The sequence below is a fragment of the Drosophila serrata genome, unplaced genomic scaffold (genome assembly GCF_035046125.1).
Source record: "Drosophila serrata isolate PLE 108 unplaced genomic scaffold, ASM3504612v1 contig_292, whole genome shotgun sequence".
NCBI classification, from domain to species: Eukaryota; Metazoa; Arthropoda; class Insecta; order Diptera; family Drosophilidae; genus Drosophila; species Drosophila serrata.
In genome coordinates this window covers 576,126-594,900 of record NW_028257190.1, presented here as the reverse complement: position 1 = coordinate 594,900, position 18,775 = coordinate 576,126, and the positions used below count along the sequence as shown (strand labels likewise).

Genomic DNA, 18,775 nt, shown 5'->3' with positions numbered 1-18,775 from the left:
TGTAAAAAAAAAGAGAAACAACAACCTGACACAAACCTGAAAGAAATTACAATAAAACACGACAAAAAAAATTAGAGCAAAATTTTGTTTTCAATTTGGGGAATTTTTGTTACTTTATATAATATCTTTTCAACTTGATTTTAACTACGTGCGAAACTTGACGCTCTTGCTGACGGTGGCCTTAATGCCAGACATTTCGCCGTCATAGCGTTTGGTCTCCTTGCGAACCGTGCGGACGGCACCCTTGCGCCGGATGAGAGCCTTGCGATATTTGCCGCGATGCTTCACACGAGGATTACGCAGCTCCTTCTTGCGATGCGGTGTTAGGCCCTTGTTCTTGGCCATTTGGTAGGTAATGCCGCGTCGATTCGCCTCGGAAGTTTCATCTTCCTCGTCTTCGACTTCGTCTTCGTCCTCCTCCAACTCGTTTCCATTTTGATCCTTCGCTGCTGCCGCTTCCTCCTCATCGCTGAGCTCAGCTGCCGCCACCTCGCCATTGCTGTACTTATTCAGTATCTGCAGCTTGGCTTTGCGCTGGGCCACATCCAGGACAGTGAAGGCATCACCATCCTGAATCCTCTCTAGCAGTGCCTCCAGCTGTGGCCTTATGTACTCCTCGAAGCGTGGCGTGAGTTGCTCTCGCAGTTGCTTCAGCTGAACCAAACGCTTGACCACCGGATGATGCTTAACACTGCTCCGGCGTGCCTTTAACAGCAGATAGAAGGCCACGTTGGAGCAGTAGGTGGTCAGGACGGTGTGATAGGTGCTGGCAAATTGCAGGGCCGGTACCAGGGGCACACCGTGATTACGAACATAGTTGAGAACAGGCGTTATCAGCTCCCGGACGTCCGTCAAATGACGTTGAAAGTCCTGCGTGAGGCCAATAAACTCAGGTGAGTCCTTCTGCAGCAGCTGGAGACGCTCGCGGGCAGAGAGACCGGTTAGATCGCTTGTGATCTTAATGCCAGTCTTACCCTCTTGCTTTCTTGATTTCTCCTCCTCATCGGAGTCATCATCGTCCAGGGGTTGGACGTCGTCCAACTGGAAATCAGCCTCACTGAGACGCTTGGCCAGTCGCAGCTGTATCTTCTTGGCCTCCTCCTCCTCGGCACGGGCCTGTTCCTCCTCCTGGGCATTGTAGCTGCTGTAGTCCTGGTCCACAAAGTCCGTGTTGTAGTAAGTGCTCCGCTTACTGCCCCAGTCCATGGTATTGGGCAGATCTCCATCCTCATCCTCGGCCCCCTCGATGTCGCTGTCGCGCATCAGTGCCGTCACATCCTCGTTTTCCCCATCCTCATCATCATCGTCGTCGTCGTCAGTGAAAGCCAGAACCTCCTGGCGGGGATCCTGCTCTTGCCGGTTCTTTCGCTGCTTACGCAGATCCTCTAGGATCTCGCGCTCCTCCTCATCGTATTCCTGCTCCGATCCGGTCAGCTCATAATCATCACCGTCGCTGTCCATTCTTTTAGATTTAAATTAAGGTGCACAAAAAAAAAATAATAAAGTGCACAACACGTGCGTGGTAAACAAACTCGGCGATAACGATAAGATAAATACTAGAAACTTTCAGAAAATACTGACAGGTAAAAATACTGTACTGTAAATACTATAAGTTGGTATATTTTAGTATATGGAGCCTCACTAACCGTTGGAAAATACTGATCAGTAAAAATGCTGTACTGTAACTACTATAAGTTGGTATATTTTAGTATATGGAGCCACACTAATCGTTGGACACTTCCTTCCGTTTCATGTTTTTGTTTATGAAAAAGAAAAAAATGTTGATCAGCTGTTTGCAGCTGTTTCAAAATATTTTAACAGAATTATAGCAACTTGTTCTAAAACGAATTTTATATAAATTCGATTTATATTCCTTGTTAGAACTTATCGATAGGTTAATATCGTTTCGTTACACTGTAACTGGGCGCCAGTTTCAAAAAACTAAAATCAAATAAACCTCTTTCTTTGAAATTACATAAACCATTTACAAAAGTTTCAACACAATTTTAAATAAGAAATACGAAAAATGCATCCCTTTCTTAATTCCCTAATTAATCATCCCATTAATCATTACCTATAATTTGTGCAAAGGTTTTTGATAAGTTCTTTTTTGATTTTGAAGGCTTGTTGTTGTTTACTCCAATTTTTTTTTGCTTTTACAATTTTGTTTACGCCAAAGTAATTTTTGGTAACGTGCCGCCGGCAACGTCGGACCCTTATTCTTTCCCTTCTTCTTCTTTTTGGGAGCCAGATAAAGCCAAGAAAATAAATAGTATTTGCCAGCTAAAAATAGTTTTCGGCAACAAAACAAAAAGCAATTTACAATTATGCTGAATGGGAGTTGTTGAGCTAAGGCACTGCAAAAAAATTGATCAAAATTATGCACCTTAAAAGGGTTGCCTCAAAATATGTGCAATGAATTATAATATTATAATAAAAGATAAGGATAGACTTAATTTATTGACATGATAATATTTGTCTTGCCTTTTGCTCTGTCTTTTCCTTTTTTTCTCTGTGTTGTGGATCTCCACTTGGCACTTGAGAAGCTTTCAATCGCACGACATCAGGGTTATATAATACATATACCTATATATATATATATATATTTATATTTATGTATATACATATATGTATATGTCTGTATAAAGCCGGTGTGGATTACTGAAGACTCTCACATGCTTTTTGTGTTTGTTTAGATTTTTCACATGTTTTTGTTTTGTTTTGGTTTTATTTTTTTGGGGCAACGTGTTGTTGTTTTCCGTCTTTTCTTTCCCTTTTTCAGAAGAATGTTATTTGTTGTTGTCGAAGGTCAATTGCACAAGCCCTAAAAGTGTGTTTATTGGCCATAAATTAGAGATTAATTTAATTAATTTATCATTATCACGAGAAGGGCAGAGACCCAGTGGCATAAATCTTTCAGCTCCTTCAATTTAAAGCATTGATTAATTTTTAGAAAACATTAAACCAATATAACTTTGCAGTTTTCTAGATTAAAATGTATTGTAAACATTAAAAAGTATTCCGAAACCTAACCTCTTAAGTTGCAGTTGTTGTCAAACTGTCGCCCGTTACACGAAGTTCCTCTCTCTCTCTCTCTCTCTCTCTCTCTCTCTTTATCTCTTTCCCTTTAACCAAACATCTTCGTTAAGCCAAATTTCCAAATCTGTGTTTATTCGTTTGCTTTTCTTATTTTCATTTCGTATTTACTTTTAGACCCTAATCTTTACAATAAAGTTTGGGACTTTGGGGCGGGCTTTTATCTCTAGATTTTTGGGTTTTGTAACCCGCAATGGTCAGAAAAGTCATGTGTTGTTTTTATTTTCCCCCCAATTTTGTTTTTTTTCGAAGGGTTTTATCAGGGCCCATTATAAGCAGGTCGCTGATAAGGCGACCGTCAGCTGTAATTTAATTTATTATACAGGGGAAGACAAAATATATCAAAGTATTTGTAACCCTTCCTGAGATCCTTCTGGAATTCTGCCCTTAAATGCAAATTGGAAAAGTGAAAAATGGAAAGCCTACCCCAACATAATAGAAAAAAGGATGCGTTGCAAGTGGCACGTAGTCGCTCTACGTTTTACATTGTTTTTGTTGTTTTGCTTTTGGTGCAGGCAACTGGAAAACTCACTCACACTCACACACACACACACGACGCAATTAAATTTAATGTCATTGTATGCAAAGAGTAGAAGAGAAAGAAGAAGATGCAGAGGAAGCCCAACCCGACCCGTTGCGACTCTGCCAGCGTCGCTGCCGCTGCCGCCGGTGTGACGACGTGCCAAAATCCGCATACGGAAAATGGCAACAACAAAAACCAGCAAAAGGGGTGAACGATTGCAACAACAAAAGCGGGAGGGGGCGCATGCTTCTCTGTTTTGCTATCTTTTCCTCTCCTTTTGCATCTTCCTCTTCTTTGGATGCGCTCCACATGTTGCTGTTCTCATTCTGAGCCGGCTTTGGGGGACGCAACACGTACGCCAAAAAAAAAAGCTGAAAGGAAGAAGAGAAACCACAACGAAAACAATAACAAAAAACGCACACAGACGTACACACGCACATCAATTTAAATGGCGTTGCGGAAATCTGAAATGGCATTAAAAAAAAAGAAGAAAACCAAAAACAAAACAGAGACCTTGAAAAGTGCGAAGAGAAGAGCGCCGAAATTCGAAATGGAAACGCAAAAGCCGAGTTCAAAAATCACTGGATCTATGTACATTTTTAAAATGTAGTAAATTCTATGTATGTAATATATGTATGTATATATGTATGTATATACACGTGTGTGTAAACAACAAGCTCTCCATGCCGATTAGAAGCCGGCACACGCCCAGAGTAACCGAAAAAAAAAACAGAAGCAAAACTATAAAGCAGACTTACAATTACAATACAGTAAGAACTGCCTAAGATATACAGGTTGTGAAACATTAAAAATCCTAAATAATTAATATTCTGCGACTTTCTTAGTGAATTTTTACTGTTGTTTTATTAGATGTACTTATTTTATAGAGCCATGGGGCGCCTATTACGCATTTTAATTGAAATTTGAGTTCATAGACTTCTCATCCATTTAGTATTTAATATTCGTGGGTGTGTGGGTACGTATAAATGTCGTGTGGCTGCAATTATTACCTCTGACTGATGTTTATTCTTTTATTTATATAATTTATGTAATTTTGTAGCGGGCACATGCTAAAATGCACTTGCATTCGAATGAGAGACCCCGTTTTGGTGGTCATATGTTTGCATTTGTGTTTTGTGTTGTTGTCCCTGGACCTGGCGTTACGTGACGTTATAGCAGTCAGCCGATGCGCCGGTTGTTCTCGCACACGTCCACCCCGGAGACAAGTGACGTTTATGCGCAGCTCAATATCATGATAACTCGAAATTAACCATATATGATAATCAAACCTAAACGTAAAGGTAACCAACATTTCAGTAATATGAAGAAGATATATGTATTTTGCAATAACTTTATTTTACAAGAGACGCTTATGCGCAGCTCAATATCATGATAACTTGAATTTTGACATATATAATAATTAAACTTAATCTTACGGTTAACCAACATTTCAGTAACATGAAGAATATGTACAGTTTGTCAAGTAATTCTTTACAAAATGAAAAATGACATACAAATTATTTTTTAAACTGAAAATGTGTCGACAAAAAGCATTTAAAAATGTTGTTTTTTGGTTTATATAAAAAAATTATGTATGAGCTAAAAAAAACATATTTCAACAAGAATCATAATGTAAAATACAAATTTCGCATAAACATTAGTGTTTATTAAATCCTAGTGCAGTTATCACGTTTTGAGCTGCGCATAAACATTGTTTGGAAACTTCCCGGCGACTGACACGCACACACACGCAAACACATGTTCGAGCCAAAGTTTTTGCCTCCGCAGAGTGCAGTGCACCCGACGTCGACGCCGACTGCGCAGCTGGGGGTTTTCTAAATTATCCCCCCCCATACTTTTTCTTCGTAAGAAAAGTGCAACAGTGGCTGTAAAACTGTTGCTATGTGAGGCCTTCAGCTCTTTTTTGTTTAAACTTGATAGCAAGTGAAGCGAATTAAATAAACGAGATTGGAATTTGGATCAACATCTAGATAATTCCCGTTAATTTCCACAGGTTGCTGCCTATATTAATTAAAATCACTCCTTTTCTCATTATTTTTTCATTGTTTCGCCTTTTTTCGGCATTTGTTATATACAAACAAAAGAAAAATTTACATGTATGGGTATATTTTTTTGGGTCCAAGTCCACTGGCGCTCTATTTGATCAAGTCTATTATACAATCGTCAGACCCACACTTACACCGGCTATAAAGTGTGTGCCCAAACACAGTGTGGGTCCCAAAAATAGAAGCGAACAAGTAAATAACTATTTCGAAATTAGTTGCTTTAATTTTTAAGAAATAAAAATGATATTAATTGGTTTAATTTCATCTCAAAAGTATTAAAAACTGGAAACATTTTTTTAACTAAATATTAAGCAATTCTAAAATGTTGACTGTGAATATGAGGCAATGAAGTAGAACAGAAACTGAAAAACAGAAAACCCAAAACTTGCTCACGGTTCCACTAAACGTGTGCATGTGTGTGCGTGTGTGTGTGAAGGGTGATTGCTGGCATATTGTATTGGAACGACAGTTTGTCACACGCAGCGACCTAAATACGCATTTTTTTTTATGATATTTGGTTTTTTAATTTTGTTTGTGTGGCTTCTTTCGTTTACATTATCAATGGGAAATTGATGTGCATCGTGTATGTGCGTGTGTGTGCATGTTTACATAATGCATTTTCTTTTCTTCTTTTTTGGCATTTAATTTTAAGCGAGGTTTTACAGCCACTGGAACAAGTCTTGTTTTGTTTTGCTTTTGCCTGCTACTCCTTCTCTTCTACTTCTTGCTCTTCTTATTCTTCTTCAACCGGCTTATTAGGTCTGCTTGTGTATGTGTGTGTACGTGTGCCTCTGTGTGTATACGTGTATTTACAAACAGCTCGGTTCAAAATATTAAGAGTCTTAAATTTTAAAAGAATTTCAAAACAAATTATAAATGCTGTCAAAGATGTATAAGAAATAAGCAAGAAAACTAGCTTAGCTGGAAGGAAAATTAATTAATTATTAAAATATATTCCTTACTGGTCGAATTATTCTTCTTCACTGCTTTCCCAAGTTCTAGACTAAAAATATTATACCTGGCAAAGGTAATAATAAACATTTCTAATTAATATATGTGTGTAACTTGTGTTTAAACATGAATAACCATGCAAAAATGTACTTTGCCTAGCCCCCAAAAACTAGGCAACAAAATATAATAAATACCATATGTACAATACATATATTTCCTTTATTTTCTGTTACTTTCTTCCTGTCCTGTTACTATTTTTTTGGCCTCCATGGTCGTCTGGCCATTGTCTGCTTCTGGCAACAATTCGAAGTAGCAGCTGTTGCCCCTCCCACCCCCGCACCCTCGACTATGCTACCCTCTCCCTCGCACACAGCCAAACCGTTCTGCCGTTACAGGCGTCGCTGCCAGCTTCATCGTCAACTTCTTTGCGCAGAGCGGCGAATGGCTTCAAAACGAATTCGAACGCTGAAGCGAACGGTTGTTCAACAATCCGAAAAAAACACAAACATTCGAAAGAGAAACAGAGAAATCGAAAAAGAAGAAACAGTGCAAAAACAACAAAAGAGAATACAAAGAAAAAGAAACATTTTTTTTTGTTTGGTTTTGGTGCATCTTCGGCAAAAAAAAACCGGTTATTAAATGCGCGCTGCAACTAAGACAACAAAAGTAGCCACACTTGAAACACAACAACAAATAACAACAAGCAGAGCAAGGCAACGTTGCACATTTTCTTGAGAGCAGCTCAAACTGTAAAAAAAACAGAGTAGAGCACAAGAAGAAGAGGAGAAGGAAAGGAAAAGAAGCGGAAAATTGCAAGGAGTTTTTTAAATATAGCAGAAGAATCGAGGATAAACCATAGTTATGGCCTTTTCGATTGTTAGCCGCGGCATTTTGCGCACTTCGAGGGAAATCCTGGAACGCAACATGGCCGCAACGGTCGGTGCTCTGCAGCAAACCGCCTCCCCGCCCCCTGCCTCAGCCCACATGTCCAACAACCACAGCGATTGTCATGTAAGTGTATAAATGTGTGTGATTTTAAGTGATGTTAATTCAATTACAAGAAGAAGAAGAAGAGTTTCAAAGTCAAAGAAGAAGAGGAATTAAAAAAAAGAATTTTCCAAAAAAGAGAGTTTTTGAGAAAGAGAGTTTACCAAAAGAGAGTGATTCCAAAGAGAAAGGAACTACCAAAAGAGAAGATCAATCTTCTGTGTAAAATCTTACTTTTTAATCAGAAGATCCTAAAAGAAATAACAAAACAAAGAAGAATAAATAACACACCTTTAGTGGGAGGGAGTTAAAAAGCAAAGTAGAGAGAGAGAGAGAGAAGGAGTGGTAGAACAGAGCGCCCAAAATGGGAGAGAAGAGAGCAGAAACAAAGGAGTGTGAGTTGGTGTATTGAGGCCAGTTCTTTGAAAACTGCAACACAGTTGCCACAAAACTGTGGCAATGTCTTAAATAAACATTAAGGGAAAACGGAAACATACAATTTACCATTTAAGACTGTAAGTGTTTTTAAATTATTAAAAAATAGGTGCAAATTAATATACAAGTATTATTAAATGCATAAATATTTCCATGATGAAAGGAAATGTCTTAAAGATCCATCAATCATTCAATAATCATATAAGGAAAAAGGCGTTGAAATACGCAATTTCCTCAATGAAACATGAGCAGAAAATGCAAACAAATGTATACAGAGAAAAAAATTGGGGAAAAAATTTATAAATTGGGCTATAAAAGAATTTAAATAATTAATAATAGTTTAAAAATAAAGTAAATAAAAACATACAATTGTTTTTGTTATTTCCAGCACCTGAAGCTTTCTTACTTTTTCGAACATTCTATCAAAAACTTTGCTGTTAGTAAGCCTTTTGTTGTAATAATTTAAATTTCAAAACCATATTGTTAATGTTAATTTATGTAACCAGCTATGCTAACTTTGTACATTTTTCTTTCTCTCTGTGTGTTTGTTCAGGTGAAAGCTACATAGTTTTCCCAGCAACAACCCCACATTTCTTTTTCTTTTTTCATTTTCGACAAACTGCGCAAATTCTGTGGCAGGAAAAATCTTGCGCAAAAGCATTGAACATAAAAACAACAACTAAGGGGAGTTTCTACCCTTATTTTCATCTATCTTATGAAATATATATATATATATATATATATATTAACAGCTGATAGCCAGGAAATGATTAAAGCAAAGAATTCTGTTTTTTTTCGCGATTTTTCTTTGGCGTTTTTTAACATTGACCTGTTGCTCGACTTTGATTTTTATTTTGCAGCTTCTCCACTTTTCTGCGCTGAGCATAAATCATTCTTTCTTTTTTTGTTTATTTCTAATTTTTAATACGATAAACGTGTTTTTCTATTGTGTTTTTCTATTGTGTTTTTTTGTTCAAGTTTCGTCGGCAGACAAATTTTAAAGCCAAGAGGAAGGAGGCCTGTTTTTTGCATTCATTAATTGAAACGTGGCTGGCTTCGGAGAAACTTGTTTACCACCAAAAACAACAACAAAAAAAAAAAAAAAAACCGAAACAATCCAAAGTTCGTTTAACCAAGCGAAACAAGCCCCAAAAAGGTTCCAACAGAAATACAATCCATATGATAATGGGCCACCACGCATATGATATCATCGTTGTCGATGGCTGCTGCCAACATCTGTATTTGTTGGATCCGTTTTCGGGTTCCCTTCTTATCGAGCCTCTTGAATTTGGAAGCATTTTTTTTACAAGACTTTTGTTAGTGGGTCTGGTTTCTTGTAATTAAAATGAGTTCGACTCTTGACTCTTATCTTTGCCTAATGGCAATGCCAGAAGCTGTCACCAGATGATGGAAAAAAACAATAACCAAGAGACACTTTTGGCATCTATAATTATCTCGTACTGCTAAGCTACAATGTGGCAAGATGTTAAAAACAAAAATACGTAAAGATTAGGTTACAAATTTGATTTGGAAATAATTTTTAAATGTTTAAAATGGATGGAAAAATGGTTTACAAATTAGGCAAGATGTTAAATTAGATATTGAAGCTTTTGGTTTCAAAAATACTTTAAAATTTGATTTGGAAATAATTTTTAAATGGATGGAAAAATGATTTACAAATTAGGCAAGGTGTTAATTTAGATATTGAAGCTTTTGGTTTCAAAAATACTTAAAAATACATCCAAAAAGAGGTTTAGAAGTCAAGAAAGTTCTTAATATATTTGTGTACTTTTAGATTTTGATACTTTTTCAAAGAAAATAAACCAGTTTCTCTTTAGCTTTAGCATTAAATCAATCTAGAAACATTATATAAATAATTATTAAAAACTGGTTTACAACAATTTTTTGAAGATTTCTGTGATTGCCACGTGTTTTTTGTTTCAAGCTTTGTCTGAAGAGAAATAAAAACCCATATCAGCGTGGTTTTTGAATTGTTATTTGAGAGTAAACAAAACTGACCTTAACAATAGCCAAAAACAACAAAAACATAAGCAATCCAAAAACAATCACAAAAACATAGAAATAGAGCACATACACATAAGTTGTAATTAAAAACATAATGATTGTTTACAATTCGAAGGGCACAGTGAGGGAGAAAATATAAATATAAACAAAAATAAATTGGGCAACACTTAAATGTTACTTTAGTCAAGTACTAATAGTATTTATTTGTTTTAATATTATTATACTTTTTCTTTTAAATGACAAATTTTTAATATGTATATTTTCTTTGATTTTTCCAGCGCCTTTTCCTGGCCACTGGTGGTTACATTTGTGGAAATGGAGCACACAACACCCACTCACTGCTGTGGCATCAAATGCGCACCACAGTGATCCAGGCCGTCCGTCAATATTCCAAGAAATCCGCCGGAGCGGCCAAGTTGCGTCGAGAGGTGGAGAGTGATAGCGATTCGGATTCGGATGATGAGTTCGAGCGTCGTCGCCAGAAGATGGATTCCAAGCGCAGTGAACGGGTAAATGAACTGCCATAAATATATATATATATATAAACATATATACATGTATATTTTAACCATAAAAAATCCATCCAAATGCATACACGCCTCCACGTGTCTCAGAAAAAAAACAAATGTAATTTCAAAGCCAGAAAGAAACGTGTTCCGAAATTTGTTTTTGTTTTGCTGAAAAGGCCAGTGTTTTCCATTGTTTGCATGTTGACTTGTTTTTATACCCTTTCAGGGTATTATGAATTTAGTTTAAAGCTTGGAAAGCTATGAAGGAATCATTTTCGAAATTTATATCATTAAAATTTTAAAAATTAAAAAAATAGAAAATTTTAAAATTTGTTGTTTATAATGCAGTATTGTTAACCTCACAAAGAGCATTTTTCCGATTTGAATTTGATGCATTTTTGGCTTAGTTATGAGTTTTTAAAATTTTGATTTGTATTAATATTTGCTTATTAAAATATAGTTAAAATTAATTAAAAAATGGTATTTCACCTTCAGTCAGAAGCTTAAAAGAAAGTGAAGGAATCATTTCCGACCCTATAAATCATATATATTTTTGATCAGCATCAACAGACGAGTCGATCTAGCTATGTCCCACAAAAATTTATTTTTTTCAAAATTTGGATAATTTTTTAAGGGGTTTCATCGTTAAAAATGTGAAAAAATGGACAAAATTTTTTAATTTTTTTAAAATTTAAACTGGGTATGCAGATTTATAGCCTTAATTAAAACGAATATAGGAAAACTTTCCGATTTAAAATTCGTGCATTTTTAACTTAGTTATGAGTTTTTTAGATTTTGATTTGTCGAAAAAATTCCGTATAAAAATATAGATAAATATTAGTTTAAAAATGGTAATATAATTTAAGTCAGAAGGTTTTTACCCTATGAAGGAATCATTTCCGACCCTATAAATCATATATATTATTGATCAGCATCAACAGCCAAGTCGATTTAGGCATGTTTGACAACAACAAAAATTTTCAAATTTTTTGTCCCAAATTTTGTATCATTAAAATTTTAAAAAGGTCGAGAAAAATTGAAAATTTTTAAATTTTTTGTTTAATATGCAGGATCGTTAACCTAATAAAAACTAGCTTAGAGCAGTTTTCCGATTTGAAATTGATGCATTTTTGGCTTCGTTATGATAGATTTTTACTGAAAGGGTATACAAATTTCGGGTTCCAAAATAAGCCTTCTTTCCTGCTTTGAAACTGTTTTTTTTGATCACTCGGTAACCTGGTTAACAGTGATTATTACCTAGATTAAAACTTTACTTTGTTAATTATGTAGGGGAAATAGTTATATCGTTTTGTTAAGAGCTTTTTCTGTTGATTTTAATTACAGGTTTCCCTAAGAATATAATTAATATTGGAAGTTGAGAGAACTAGTTTCAAACTTCTTATAATTTTCAAGTAACATGTAGTTAGTTAATACTGTAACTTGGAACTTTAAAAATTTATTAATAAATTAGTTAAAAATTAACATTAAATATTTAAATATGTTCCTGTCTTAGTAAGAAAGTTTATTTTAAACATTGATTACTTTAATCAAAAAGTCAATATTAATTTATTAACACTTTTCAATAAGCAATATATCAAGAAGTAAACTACAAATATCAATATTTTGGATCCTTCATAGCCGTTTACTATTTATGTAAAGGAAAGCTGTTTTAATGAATCCTGAAAAGGGGTTTTAAGAATTATGCTAAGTTTAAGCAGTTTACAGTGTTATACAAAAAGCAAGGACCTTCTTTCAAGCAGTGTACATAAAAGCAAGGACCTTCTTTCAAGCAGTGTACAGAGAAAACAGACTAGTAAAAGGACATGTTTGCAGCTTTTATAAGCAGTGCACAGAATAAAGGACATGCACTAGCTTTTGTAAGCAGTTTTTATAAAAAATACTTTTGTGGGACATGCTAGCAGATTTTTCAAGCAGTGTTTTAAAAGCACACAAGTTCCAGGACATTCGACGCTTTCAAGCAGTGAGTCTACAAAGCAGTACAGGACACTTTTACATGTTATAAGAAAGCCACCAAAGCGTGCAAGCAGTTTACAAAGCTATTTCAGAATCACTTTCAAGTCTTTTGGATGGAAAACTTCAAGTTGTGAATAGATTTAAAACATATTTGATGATATAACAATTTTGTATATTAATATATTTTATTTGTATTATATTTTTTAGGGCGATTCAGCCTTTTGGCGTCGCAAAATGCGCACCCTGCACCGCATCCTTGATGTCAATCACGATGGCGTTGTGTCTTACGATGATTTCAGTTTGCTAGCCAAACGATTTAACGATTTGGGCCATCTAACCCCAGAGGTGGCGGCCGAATTCAACGATGTGATTAAGCATACATGGGAGGAGCAGTTTGGGGAGATAACCCCATATAATCTGGTGACTGCCGAGCAGTTTCTCACCGATCTGCATCATCGTCTCAATGACAAGAAGATGGCCAAGCGTATTGGTCGCTTTTTGCCCTATTTGTTTAAGGTATGTAATCCATACAATTTTAATGATTTGTATATATTAAAATATATTTTATTTTTTATTAAATCATATAGGCTGTGGACTTTGATCACACTGGCCATTTGGATCTCGAACAATACAAGCTCTTCTTCCGCTGTCTGGGACTGACCGAAGATGATGCTGCCGTTTCATTCGCTGTGATAGATAAGAACGGCGATGGCCAATTGTCGCTCAAGGAGTTTGTACATTTGGGCCGTCAATTTTTCCTCACTGAGGATGACACAAAGATATCGAAGATGTTCTGGGGACCGCTGGTGGCCGATCATTGACGTGTTGCAGTCACTGCTGTAGATCATCATCATCATCATAAACCAACAACATCATCACTATCATCACAATTCAATTTGAAAGAAGACAAAGAAGCAAATGAAGGAGATCAAAGAGAAGGATGCAATAAACATACCATCATCAATAATGAGCCAATGCTAAATACACTGAAAACGACAACGAGGCAATGGCCCAAAGGCAACTCGTTGCCAAAACGCGTGCAGACGGCATGCGGCAATTGGCCCAATCTACAGCATGTGGCGCCGCATAAAATGGGATTAATGAATTCCAGCACCACCCCAATAAAAAACAACACCATTATCACCAGCACGATCGTTACCAGGAACATGAGCATTTACGACTATTTACGGCAACATTTAAGCTCCGCCAAACGTCGTCATTCCAGCCAGGACCTTTACTCTTACTCATCCTTGCCAGCGGCCAAGTTGCGTAAGCATAACTATAGCAACTATCGTTGGGAGCGAGAGAGGGAGCGGCAAGAGGAACGTGAACGTAGGAATGGCAGGACTAATAATGCATCCATGGATAATTACGATATAAGATTCTTTTTCTACCTTAATTCGCTAATATTATTCACCATGTCGTGCAGCCGGCAATATGACGGCGATGACCTTAAGCACTTTATATGCGAACGGATCAGGAAATTCGATCGGTTGCGACGGAAGGCGCGTAAGCGACGTAAGCGTAGATCCAAGCAGCTGCAGCTGTAAACTACGTAACTCTATATGTCCAACCCAGCTTAACTACATTATACTATATAAACCTATTACATTTTTTTTTTTTATGTGTCGCCTAGTTAGGAGTTATGTTTAACTGAAATATTATACAACCAATAAACAGCAAGCATGATATAACAATAGAAAGAGTTTTTCTTCAAGGGATTAATGGATCAATGAAATCAATTCTAATCAGAATGCACTAAAATAGGCATTAAAGGTGGAATGGATCAATGGATCAACGAAATAATTGTAAAGAAAATGTAGAACAATAAGTATTTAATTAGGAAGCTAGTTTTAAAACAGCTTTCTAAGGGTTTTTTTCTTTTAGGATACCCTCTACAGGTCCTTCTAAATTTATTATCGTATTATTTAAATTAATATTTATAAATTGATAAACTCCTATAGAAACTCAGCAGAATTTTAAAATAATTTCCAAGCTCTTATTTAGAAAGACTTAGCTACATGTTTGCACCCTTTAGTGAGACCAAAGTTCCTGAATTCCAGTGTGCCCATGCTGCTTAAAATATCATCGAAACGAGACACTGCAGAAAGGACATAGAAAAGGAATTGCATGTGGCAGCAAAAACTTGTCGCACGTAAATCTCTGCGATGGTCACCTCCTCCTCCGTCTAGGCTGGCTGACCAGAGCTCATTATGCGCATTTGTTTCTGGTTTTCCATTTTTTTTTTTTCTATTTTGGGTAGGAGGAGCTCTTAGGCAGCTACGCCCGTTTCTTTTACTTTCCGTCCTCGCATATTTTTTTTAGCTTTAGACGGCCACCCATATCCATTTCCATTTTCTATTTCTGCATTTTTTGTTTCATTCATTTGTAGCTAATAATTTTAATGCTATTCAAAATTATGTTGCGAAAAAAAATTTGAATGCTGGGTGGGTGTGAGTATGGTTTGGAGTGGATGATGTGGAAGCCATGTGAGAGCATTTTTGGGAATGCCACGCACACACTTACACGCGCCAAGCTCTGTGCTTATAAATTGCATTTGTATCTAAAAGGACATTCATTTTAAGTGCACTTTGAGAAAATATATAGGTTAGTATATACAGAAAAATAATTTTAAGATATGTTTTATGTTTATTATAAATATTGTTATATATTTATCATAGAAATTGTATTTACTTATTAAAAAAAAAAAGGTAGAGCTACCTAAAAATGCAGTCTTTCTAATTTATTTGCTTGTGCATTGCAGGCAAATTAGTAAAAAAGAAATGGGATAAATGAAGAAATTAGATATATAAATTTAAATTTATATTTATAATTCCTACATTATTTTTTTTCTAAGCTGATTGAAAAAAAAGGAAAGTAATTACGAAAACGTAATACATTTTCCCCCAGTGTATGCCGGCAAGCAGTACCCATTGCCTGCGCACTGCTTGCATTCTTTCCGTCGTTTTTTCTTGCTTCAATATTTTATAATTTAATTTTTTTTTTATGCCAACCCCTCTTTTTTTCTTTGCCTTATTCTATATCTATATATAATATTTTTTTTTCTGGTGGCCACGCACATGACGACCAGCGCTAATCCCTTTGCCTCACACACACACACACACACACACTTAGCTACATCTTTCATTATGTAAATGCACGCTTTACACATTTTTTACCAGATGCACCGTCGTCATCGTCGTCGTCGTCCACTTTCGTCCACTTTTTAGCCATTTCTTTTTTTTTTTTTAGTATTTTTTTATCTGGCAACTTGGGATTTGTTGGGCGGATGGGTTGAGTGTCCATATGAATAAAATATCTATCTATATGTATGTGCAACGGACTGAGTACATATGTAACTTGGCCTCTTCTATGGATTCTACTTTACTTTTTTTTTTTAGCCCTACTCGGGTTTCCCCTCAAACTGCTATTTGCCATTTCAACGTGTTTTATCGCGTTTTTAAGAGCAGTTTTTAAAAATTAAAAGCACGTCCTAAGTCCACATTTGGTCAACAGCTGCTGCTTCAAGAAGGACATGAAGAATTTAAGACTACATGGGCATTGAATATGTACAAAAGTTTATTTTAAGCAATTTAAATGCTTTTTTTTTATGAAGCTCAGGAGTAAATGATCTATTAAGTTATCGATCTTTTGATAGTTTCTTTATGGGGCTGTAACAAGAATTGGCGCCCAACGTGGGACAAGGAAGAAAGGATCAAGAAGCTCAAAGGTAAGGAAATAAACTAAAAATTGAGAAATAAAGAATTATTAAATAAGAATAAATATGTAAAACAAATATGTAATTAGGAAACTCTAATTTGCATAAGTTTCCTCGGGCAATCAATTGATAAGTTAATTATTTATAGTTTTAATTAGAACCTGAGGCTCATGATTCCACGGTTTATAGTAGCTACTAGAAAAAGCAAAGATATTTCTGCATTATTTATTGATTTTAAACTTATGTGATATGGGAAATTCTGCTAAGTATTTATATATTGTATATTTATTTATTTTTTCTGTATAAATTAAACTAAATAAAATTGCCACTGCAGGTAAAGTTGTCGCTGGTTTTTCTTTTTTGCCACGAAATGCCTCTGCGGTTGGCATAAATCTGCCAGCTAATCATAGAAAAGGAGACACACGAAAAGAGAAAGGGGGGATACTTATCCTGCAAAAGGCCATAAAAGTGCGCTAATGTTAACCCGTTGCGTTGGGGGGGAGGAGAGGCTGCCTCCCTGCTTGAATTACAACACCCACCACACACACACACCCACTCGCACACACACACATGGCTCTATGCCGTTGGCATGATAATTTAATTACAGCCCTGGGATTGGGTTCTGCGACCAAAGGCGGCATCAATCTGAAGCTTAGAGCCCCCACAATCTTCTACATGACTATATGGCATCTTCGTCTTAACACCTTTTTGGCCAAAAACATCCTCAGGAGTTGGTACATAGCTGTGCCAGATACAACGCCCCCGAAATCATGAAAATCACTCCTGAAGTAAGCCGTCTTGGAAATGTAAATTGATCGAAGTACAGAATGCTCTGTCTAGCCAATTCATTAATCTTTATCGATATTTTTTCGATAACGATATAGATGTTTTCTATGAATATTATTATATGTTTATAATTGATTTTACTTATTTTTAATTTGGCTAAAAATAACTTTAAACTTTGAGACTTAAGTATTATTTAAAGACTTCAATATTCTTTTTTGAAATACTTTTTAATTATTTAAAGTGTGTCGATATTTTTATCAATAGGTAGGAAGTATTAAAATGATCTATTTGGTCTAAAATTTATATTCATTTTCTAAATTACAAACAGGGTTGTTAATTATTTTTATGATACTGTTTTGTTGTTATTGTTATTTTACTATTGTTGAACTATAAAATCGAAGCATTTAACTAAATATATATCCTTCTTTCAAAGTAGACTTATCAGAACACTCCCCTTGTGATTATTTTAAATTGATCAAAATGTCTATTAAAATTAGTTTTAAGTATAATGTATAATGTAGAAAATCATTTATATTTACTTGAAAAAATCATGAGCATTCTCAGGGCTTAATAATATTTAATTAAATATTTTTTGAAAGAATTAAAACTCTGAATAAAGAATAAGGCTTGTTCACGGGTTAATAACAACCTATTTTTCCTCACTTAAAGTTACTATATTTATATTAATATTTTATATATAAAAATATATATATTTAATATATAATACTAAATAAATAATATTTAAATGTAGAACTTTCGTTGCAAATAAAGTCATGTTTTTAGGCTCTCAGCTAATGGGTAGCAGCCTGGCTGCGTTGTCAGGGTATAATTATATATTAAATTAAGCCATTTGCATGCGCGTATTTTCGGGAACCCCCTTAACACACACACCCCACACACCCAACACATACACACACCCCCTCAGAAAGGCCGGGGCTGTGTTGTAGATTATTAAAAATTATGTCTCACAGTAGGACATGCAATGCCGGCAACCCTTCCTTCACCATTTTCTGTTTTCTTTTTATACCCTTACAGGGTACTATAATTTCAGTCAGAAGTTAGCAACGCAATGAAGGAATCATCTCCGACCATTTTTATCTAATTTGATTCAAAGATATCTTCTATTACTATAGAATTTCATTTTTAGTTTTATGAAAATCGGAATACTTTAAAACATAACTGCCAGAGAAACGGTTTTTAAATGTAGAGGATCAGTAAGTATCTTTCAACAGTAAGTATGTATTAAGAGTAAGTAACTATAACCAGTAACTAATCTGATCAGTAATTATCTATGATCATTAAGTATCTATGAACAGTAAGTATCTATGACCAGTAAATAACTCTGATCAGTAAGTAACTTTTAGCATTAAGTAACTATGATCAGTAATTAACTAGGAGCAGTAAATAGCAATGATCACTAAGTATCTATGACTAGGAAGTATGTATGATCAGTAACTAACTTTAAACACTAGTAAACAATGACTTGCAACTTTTGTAACACAACACATATCTGAGACGTGGCCGCAGCAGGCACTTCGTTCCGGGGATGTGAGAACCAGTTGGGAATCATAAGCACAGATGTGCGAGATTTGTTTTGGAGCTATTTCAATGAAACTATTGAGTTGTTCTTCTATATAATTTTACTAGTATATAAGTCGGACCATGGCAAATCGGTGGACTATATATATACATATTTATAGCTGCC

At 35.4% G+C, this 18,775-nt stretch overlaps 3 protein-coding genes across 3 annotated transcripts in view; 1 reads left to right on the top strand and 2 right to left on the bottom strand.

Annotated features, from left to right (window-relative positions):
• Positions 1-18,775, bottom strand: part of ec (ubiquitin specific peptidase echinus) — a 158,815-nt gene that overhangs the window by 103,188 nt on the left and 36,852 nt on the right. The gene's annotated exons all lie outside the window — the stretch shown is intronic.
• Sas10 (UTP3 small subunit processome component Sas10) lies at positions 83-1,552 on the bottom strand. Its single transcript, XM_020945045.2, has one exon. The coding sequence runs from the start codon at positions 1,459-1,461 to the stop codon at positions 145-147; it is 1,317 nt and encodes a 438-aa protein (XP_020800704.2). The 5' UTR covers positions 1,462-1,552; the 3' UTR covers positions 83-144.
• CBP (sarcoplasmic calcium-binding protein) lies at positions 7,086-14,269 on the top strand. Its single transcript, XM_020945037.2, has 4 exons — positions 7,086-7,647; positions 10,362-10,592; positions 12,774-13,082; positions 13,154-14,269. Exons 1-4 carry the CDS (start codon positions 7,498-7,500, stop codon positions 13,385-13,387), a joined length of 924 nt encoding a protein of 307 aa, XP_020800696.2. The 5' UTR covers positions 7,086-7,497; the 3' UTR covers positions 13,388-14,269.

What these genes read in the sequence shown, in the direction of transcription:
- Sas10 (XM_020945045.2), bottom strand. Translation starts at nt 1,461, where the DNA reads ATGGACAGCGACGGTGATGATTATGAGCTGACCGGATCGGAGCAGGAA.
- CBP (XM_020945037.2), top strand. Translation starts at nt 7,498, where the DNA reads ATGGCCTTTTCGATTGTTAGCCGCGGCATTTTGCGCACTTCGAGGGAA. An exon ending in ATTCCAAGCGCAGTGAACGG is followed by an intron (nt 10,593 to 12,773) that starts GTAAATGAACTG and finishes TATATTTTTTAG; the next exon opens with GGCGATTCAGCCTTTTGGCG. An exon ending in TTTTGCCCTATTTGTTTAAG is followed by an intron (nt 13,083 to 13,153) that starts GTATGTAATCCA and finishes TAAATCATATAG; the next exon opens with GCTGTGGACTTTGATCACAC.